Raw genomic sequence first — 7,500 nt, forward strand, 5'->3', positions numbered from 1 at the left:
GAGAGAGAGCGCAAAGGAACTTCCAAATAATTATAGCAGCACCAGAGAGAGAGAGAGAGAGAGAGAGAGAGAGAGAGAGCAAAGGAACTTCCAAACAATTATAGGGAGCACAGAGAGAGAGAGAGAGAGAGAGAGAGAGAGAGAGCAAAGGAACTTCCAAACAATTATAGGGAGCACCAGAGAGAGAGAGAGAGAGAAGAGAGAAGAGCAAAGGAACTTCCAAACAATTATAGGGAAGCACCAGAGAGAGAGAGAGAGAGAGAGAGAGAGAGAGCGCAAAGGAGACTTCCAAATAATTATAGGCAGCACCAGAGAGAGAGAGAGAGAGAGAGAGAGAGAGAGAGAGAGAAAGATTTCTAAATGGTTTGTTAGATTGAAACGTTACTCTTAAATTCAATAAAATATAAGAATGACATAAAAAAAAACGAAAAAGTAGATAACCAATTCATAAATGAAAATATAATTAAAAGCTGCTAATGCACAGCATTGTTTTAGCAAAGAATCAGATAATCATAAGCAATGTTTTTCATACCAATAATTGCATAAGAAAATTAAAAACAATCAATAGAAATATTCCTTGCCATACCAGAGTAACATAACTACTTAGTTTCACTAAGAACACAGCCCTAATTTCGCAACAAGTTAATAAATTATAAGCATTTTTTTTCATAATGCTAAATGCATAAACATATTTGAATAACAAAAAATATTCCTTACCATGTTTTCTAACACCTACTGTTGGCTTTTAGAGCCTTTAAGTATGCGGCTCTGAGACTATACAATAAGCTCCCATTAGACATTTGAAACACTGAAGATATTAAGGCTTTCAAGAGGAAACTGAATACATCCTTGTTCTGTAAGTCCTTTGATATTGTGGATTTGACCAAAAAATGAGTAATATGTGGTTTGAAATGTTGAATGCTTTCGAACAAACATGATAAAATAACTGTGGATGTCCTGTAGAGAGTAGGGTTTTCCTGCTGTACAGGAGCAGAATAGCAGCCCTTAAATTAATTAAAGTACAACTATTAAGTGCCTGGAACTATTTTTAAAAACAATACATAATCACAATAAGTTTATTTTCTTTTACATCACCAAAAATTGAAGCAACCCCCCCAAGCCAAAATATCCTTACCCAATTTTCTGATACGTAACACTTTAGATACCTTTTCCACACACACACACACACAAAAAAAAAAAAAAGCTGACTGAAACACAATAGGAAATGCCATCATTGGCTCGTAGTGTTAGGAGCCTATATTCTATACGAGGTTAACAAGGATTGCGTGCAAAGGGACCAACGTCTTTTTTCACGTGGGGTTTTATATATATATATATATATATATATACATACATGTATATATATATATATATATATATACATACATGTATATATATATATATATATATACACGGCCTGTCAGTGATTATATATTTCTGTGTAAACATGTACGCGAGTGTGGTTCATCTTACTGACATCACCCACCTCAACTTTACTTCAAAACCATACAGGCTAACAGCATTCACCAACCTTCCGGGACAACACTCATCTTAAACCTATATCACAGCCAAGGGATCTTGGATATCATAAACCCCCCCCCCCCCCACTCCCTTTCCGTCCAATCACGCTCGATCCAGCGAGTAGAGAGACGAGGAAGACTTAACGAGTCCCGCGACCAATTAGAGATGAGTGCTTAATTAACGAGCCGTCGCCTTCCAATTTGGGAACACCAGTGCAGGGTTGCCAGGGTTTCTAAATGAGAAAAGGCCAACTTCTGATCAAGTGCGGTTTTAAAAGGGCAACCAACTATTAAAATTAAAAGGCCAAAAGTATAGCATTTAATGCTAACCTTTTTCGTGATATTGCTAAAGGCTAGTCAATTAAAAAAGGCCGAATTTGAAGTTTTTTTTGCATGAAAAAGGCCAAACTGGCAACCCTGGATCAGTGTGTCTTCCCCTCATCAGGGGAGATTGGTGTCTTCGCTCTGGTTTAAGGCACTGCAACTTAAGGAGGGGAACTCTAAGAGGGATTAATTTCCTTCGAAACTCTTCTCGGTGCTTCGTGTCTGATTGGCTGGGAATGCAGGGCTATGGAGAGCAGTTTCTGTTATTCACTGATCTCGGGTTTTACAGATATTAAAGTTTGGGAAATTTAATCCTGGTTTAATAGGATTTCTTTAAAAAAAAAAGGAGATACGAAAAACAATATGCCTAAACAGTTTGTGAGTGCTTGAGAGAGAGAGAGAGAGAGAGAGAGAGAGAGAGAGAGAGAGAGAGAGCGAGAGAGAGAGAGAGCGAGAGAGAGAGAGAGATCGTTTTAAATATTATCTTGTACGAGCTCTAGTTCTTCGACTGCGTCACAATCGCTCGCCATTCCTTCCTATTCTCTTCATATTTATAGTTACTCTCTAAATCATATTATTCTTTAATCAACAAACATTACTGAGCAACATTTTCTCCTTTTTTTATGATTTAGATTGAAGTTTGTTCATATGAATTAGACATACTTTTTCTACCTTTCGTTTTCTTTATTCTTTCTCATCGCATCCACAAAAAAAAAAAAAAAAAAAAAAAACTTTTTACGAAGATCCATCTATTTCCTTCTGCCACGTGTACTATTTTTCTTATACAGTACTTCTAAGCCTTTTATGTTGAATTCATGGAATATAAAATGTAACATTTCTCTTCATATCTGTATTTAATTTCTACAACTCTTATTTTTCAGCTACGTCATTTATTCCTATAAAATCTGTATGTTTATCAAATATATATACTGAATTCTACATTTTAATTAATGTCACCAAGAAAAGCAATTCCTTTATTTTTTTCAAACAAATTTTTATAGAAAGAATTGAATACAACTGAGTTATATATAATACAGTATACAGTATTTTTAAGAAAATTACCTCCGCCAACGAAGTTGGAAGGAGTTTAGGTTTTGCCCCCTATATGTGTGTGTGCGTGAGTGTGTGTGTGTTTTTTTTTAACCAATTATACAATACAGTATACAGTATTTTTAAGAAAATTGTTACCTCCGCCAACGAAGTTGGAAGGAGGTTATGTTTAACACGATGTTTGTGTTTTTTTTTTTCCAAAGCTTTATAATAAGAATGCTCCTTTTTTTCAATACAAGGAATAAAGGTGTTCTTAAAATTTATAAAAAGAGATGCTTTAGCCAATAATATTTTCACTCTTATTCCTTTGACTCAATTTCATTAAATAAATCTAAAAGCTAAGTATGTATCAGTCTTATATATACAAGCCTAAATATCTAATCGGCATAATTTAGGGCTGTGTTGGCCTATTGAAAGCGTCCCTGACTGTCAATCGCAGGACTGGGGTTCGAGTCCCGATCAAGCTCGATAGTTCCTTGTAGAGTCTGCAACCTCACCATCCTCGTGAGCTAAGGATGTGGGATTTTAGGGGAGAATATAGGTCTACCTTCTGAGTCATCAGTAGCCATTGCCTGGCCTTCCCTGGTCCTAGCTTGGGTAGAGGGACGGCTTGGGTGCTGATCATATAGATATATGGTCAGTGTCTAGGGCATTGTCACTATCCCTTGCCTCTGTCATTCATGAGTGGCCTTTAAACCTTTAAATTGTTACTCCTCTAAGAAATATAGTTATCAATATTACAAGTAGACCCATATAGCGGTGCAAATGCGACTCATTAAAAAAAATTGAGTATAATTCATTCCTACTCGAGTCTCCCATAACTAACCAAAACTAATCCTATGTTAAGTTGAAATTATGAGCTGGTGTATATCTCTAATGGAATAACTTTTCTATGAACATATTCTCTGTACAGAGAATCTCTTGCTTGAGGGTACACTCAGGCTCACCATTCTGTCCTTATTTACCTTCCTCACTGGGCTATTTTTCCCTACTGAACCCCTTGGGCTTAAAGCATCCTACGTTTTCAGCTATGGTTGTAGCTTACCTAATAATAATAATAATAATAATAATAATAATAATAATAATAATAATAATAAATGATAATGATAATGATAATGCCTTAAAGAATCCTGGTATAAATGTTGCCAGGCATTTAACGTATTAAAAACAGATATATTTACAAACCCGTAAGATATAATAACAAAGTAAGGTAAAAATTACGGTCGCCAGTATTTTACTGAAATACGACTGAGAAAAGTATATCTTTACGGAAAATTTCTGATTAAAATTGCGGCATTTTTTAAGTGTAGACAAACTGAAATGAATGGTAAAGATGCTACATAAATTGTCATTACGTAACCTACAATTTAATCAAATTTAGAAATGACTAAAAACCGGCTTAAGTGCATTGTGCACTCCAAAATCAAACCATTGTTCTCTAGTCTTGGGTAGTGCTATATCCTCTGTACCATGGTCTTCCACTATCTTGGGTTAGACTTCTCTGGCTTGAGGGTACACTCGAGCACACTATTCTATCCCATTACTCTTCCTCTTGTTTTTTTAAAAGTGTTCATAGTTTATACAGGAAATATTTATTTAAATGTTACAGTTCTTAAAATGTTTTATTTTTCCTTGTTTCCTTTCCTCACTGGGCTATTTCCCCTGTTGGGGCCCCTGGGCTTATAACATCCTGCTTTTGCATCTAGTGTTGTAGCTTAGCAAGTAATAATAATACAGATTGGGAAGGAATTAAATGGAAATGATTTAAGCACAATTATTGTATAAGAGACTAACACGGAAACTAACACAAATCACAGTAAAAAAAAAAAGGAAATACAGGGTGTCCCAAAATAATGTATACACCCTTAGGATTGTTACAACTTGTTCAATTTATTGATATTAACGTGGAAAAGATATTATTTTCTTCTAACATTCTCAAATTGCCCCATGTATCCTTACCTTTTCACGGTGCATTGTTTCTCTTCTGGGAATCTGTTTTCAACGTTAATATCAATAAATTGAACAAGTTGTAACAATCCAAAGCGTGCACAAATTATTTTGGGACACCCTGTATTTCACTTGAATATAAAACAGTAGGAGATGAATTATTCTCGACAAATACTTCGGCTCTCATTTCTTCAACTCGCCTTCAATGTTTATCTCCTTTTAATTAGAAAATTATGGAATAGTATATAACTACGACTAATCAGAGTATTCTAGAATATTCTATAATAAACAGGACTAAATAAAGAATTCTAGAATAGTGTATAATAACCACCACTGATTAGAGAATTATAGAATTAACTATAATAACCACGACTGATTGTAGAATTCTAGAATAGTGTATAATAACCACAACTAATTGCAGAATTCTGGAATAGTGTATAATAATCTCGACTAATTGTATAATTCTAGAATAGTGCATAATAACCACAACTAATTGCAGAATTCTGGAATAGTGTACAATAATCTCGACTAATTGTATAATTCTAGAATAGTGCATATTAACAACAACTAATTGCAGAATCCTAGAATATTGCATTATGACCACGACTAATTATAGAATTCTAGAATATTGTATTATAACCACGACTAATTGCAGAATTCTAGAATAGTGTATCATAACCACAACTAATTGCAGAATTCTAGAATATTGTATTTTAACCACGATTAATTGCAGAATTCTAGAATATTGTATTTTAACCACGACTAATTGCAGAATTCTAGAATAGTGTATAAACATAACTAATTACAGATTTCTAGAATAGTGTATAATAACCACGACTGATTAGAGATTTATAGAATATTGTATAACAACTACGAATAATTACAGAATTCTAGAATAGTGTATAATAACCACGACTAACTGTATAATTCTAGAATATTGTATAATAACCATGACTAATTTCAGAATTCTTGAATAGCGTATGATAACCAGGACTAATTGCAGAATTCTAGAATAGTGCATACCACAAATACCAACTATTTTACAAAAACACAAATGTGACTAACATTTCTCCACGTATCAAAAAGTATGTCAGTTATGGAAACCAACTTGCTTATATGAAGGATAAAATTAAATGTACTAATAGGAATATCAGATATCACGCGTCTTGAACTGTCGACCTAACTATGCCAGGACTCCACTCGCCAGGGAGGAAGGACGCTGGTGACTGGTACAACACATGAACATAAGCGATGTCAGGCAAGGGAGCCGATCGGGACTATGGTCTACCCCAGGGTCAAAGGAAAGTCCTTCAAAAAGAAGGCAACTGTGCTTTCCTCATACAAAATGGAATAAAGGCACGTTGATATATTTTTTTTGCCCTTTCAAATATTTGTCGGTCTCTAGGGTTGAAGAAAAAACCGCCAAATATTATCATAATTACTTGCTAAGCTACAACCCTAGACGGAAAAGCAGTACGCTATAAGCCAAGGTGCCCCAACAGAAAACATAGCCCAGCGAGGGAAGGAAACAAGGAAAAAATAAAATATTTAAAAAACAGCGACATTAAAATAAAAATTTTCTATATAAACTATAAAAACTTAACAAAACAAGAGGAAGAGAAATAAGATCGAATAATGAGCCCAAGTGTACCCTCAAGCAAGAGAACTCAAGCAACGAAGAATGTCACTTGCCAATAAATGTCTTCAAGCAAGAGAACTCTAGCAACGAAGTCACTCACTTGCCAATAAATGTCTTCAAGCAAGAGAACTCTAGCAACTAAGAAAGTCACTTGCCAATAAATGTCTTCAAGCAAGAGAACTCTAGCAACGAAGAAAGTCACTCGCCACTAAATGTCTTCAAGCAAGAGAACTCTAGCAAGGAAGAAAGTCACTCGCCACTAAATGTCTTCAAGCAAGAGAACTCTAGCAAGGAAGAAAGTCACTCGCCACTAAATGTCTTCAAGCAAGAGAACTCTAGCAAGGAAGAAAGTCACTCGCCACTAAATGTCTTCAAGCAAGAGAACTCTAGCAACGAAGAAAGTCACTCGCCAATAAATGTCTTCAAGCAAGAGAACTCTAGCAACGAAGTCACTCACTCGCCAATAAATGTCTTCAAGCAAGAGAACTCTAGCAACGAAGTCACTCACTCGCCAATAAATGTCTTCAAGCAAGAGAACTCTAGCAACGAAGAAAGTTACTCGCCAATAAATGTCTTCAAGCAAGAGAACTCTAGCAACGATGAAAGTCACTCGCCAATAAATGTCTTCAAGGAAGAGAACTCTAGCAACCAAGTCACTCACTCGCCAATAAATGTCTTCAAGCAAGAGAACTCTACCAACGAAGACACTCACTCGCCAATAAATGTCTTCAAGCAAGAGAACTCTAGCAACGAAGTCACTCACTCGCCAAAAAATGTCTTCAAGCAAGAGAACTCTAGCAACGAAGAAAGTTACTCGCCAATAAATGTCTTCAAGCAAGAGAACTCTAGCAACGATGAAAGTCACTCGCCAATAAATGTCTTCAAGCAAGAGAACTCTAGCAACCAAGTCACTCACTCGCCAATAAATGTCTTCAAGCAAGAGAACTCTAGCAACGAAGAAAGTTACTCGCCAATAAATGTCTTCAAGCAAGAGAACTCTAGCAACGAAGTCACTCACTC

At 35.5% G+C, this 7,500-nt stretch overlaps 1 protein-coding gene across 1 annotated transcript in view; it reads left to right on the plus strand.

Annotated features, from left to right (window-relative positions):
* Window positions 1–7,500, plus strand: part of LOC137621853 (probable cyclin-dependent serine/threonine-protein kinase DDB_G0292550) — a 66,508-nt gene that overhangs the window by 57,143 nt on the left and 1,865 nt on the right. Inside the window, exon 4 of the mRNA XM_068352361.1 lies at window positions 6,653–7,500. This exon is cut by the window's right edge and continues 248 nt beyond it. Coding sequence (XP_068208462.1) covers window positions 6,653–7,500 — 848 coding nt within the window. The remainder of the gene's footprint in view (window positions 1–6,652) is intronic.

This window comes from Palaemon carinicauda, chromosome 28, assembly GCF_036898095.1.
Source record: "Palaemon carinicauda isolate YSFRI2023 chromosome 28, ASM3689809v2, whole genome shotgun sequence".
Taxonomy (NCBI): Eukaryota; Metazoa; Arthropoda; class Malacostraca; order Decapoda; family Palaemonidae; genus Palaemon; species Palaemon carinicauda.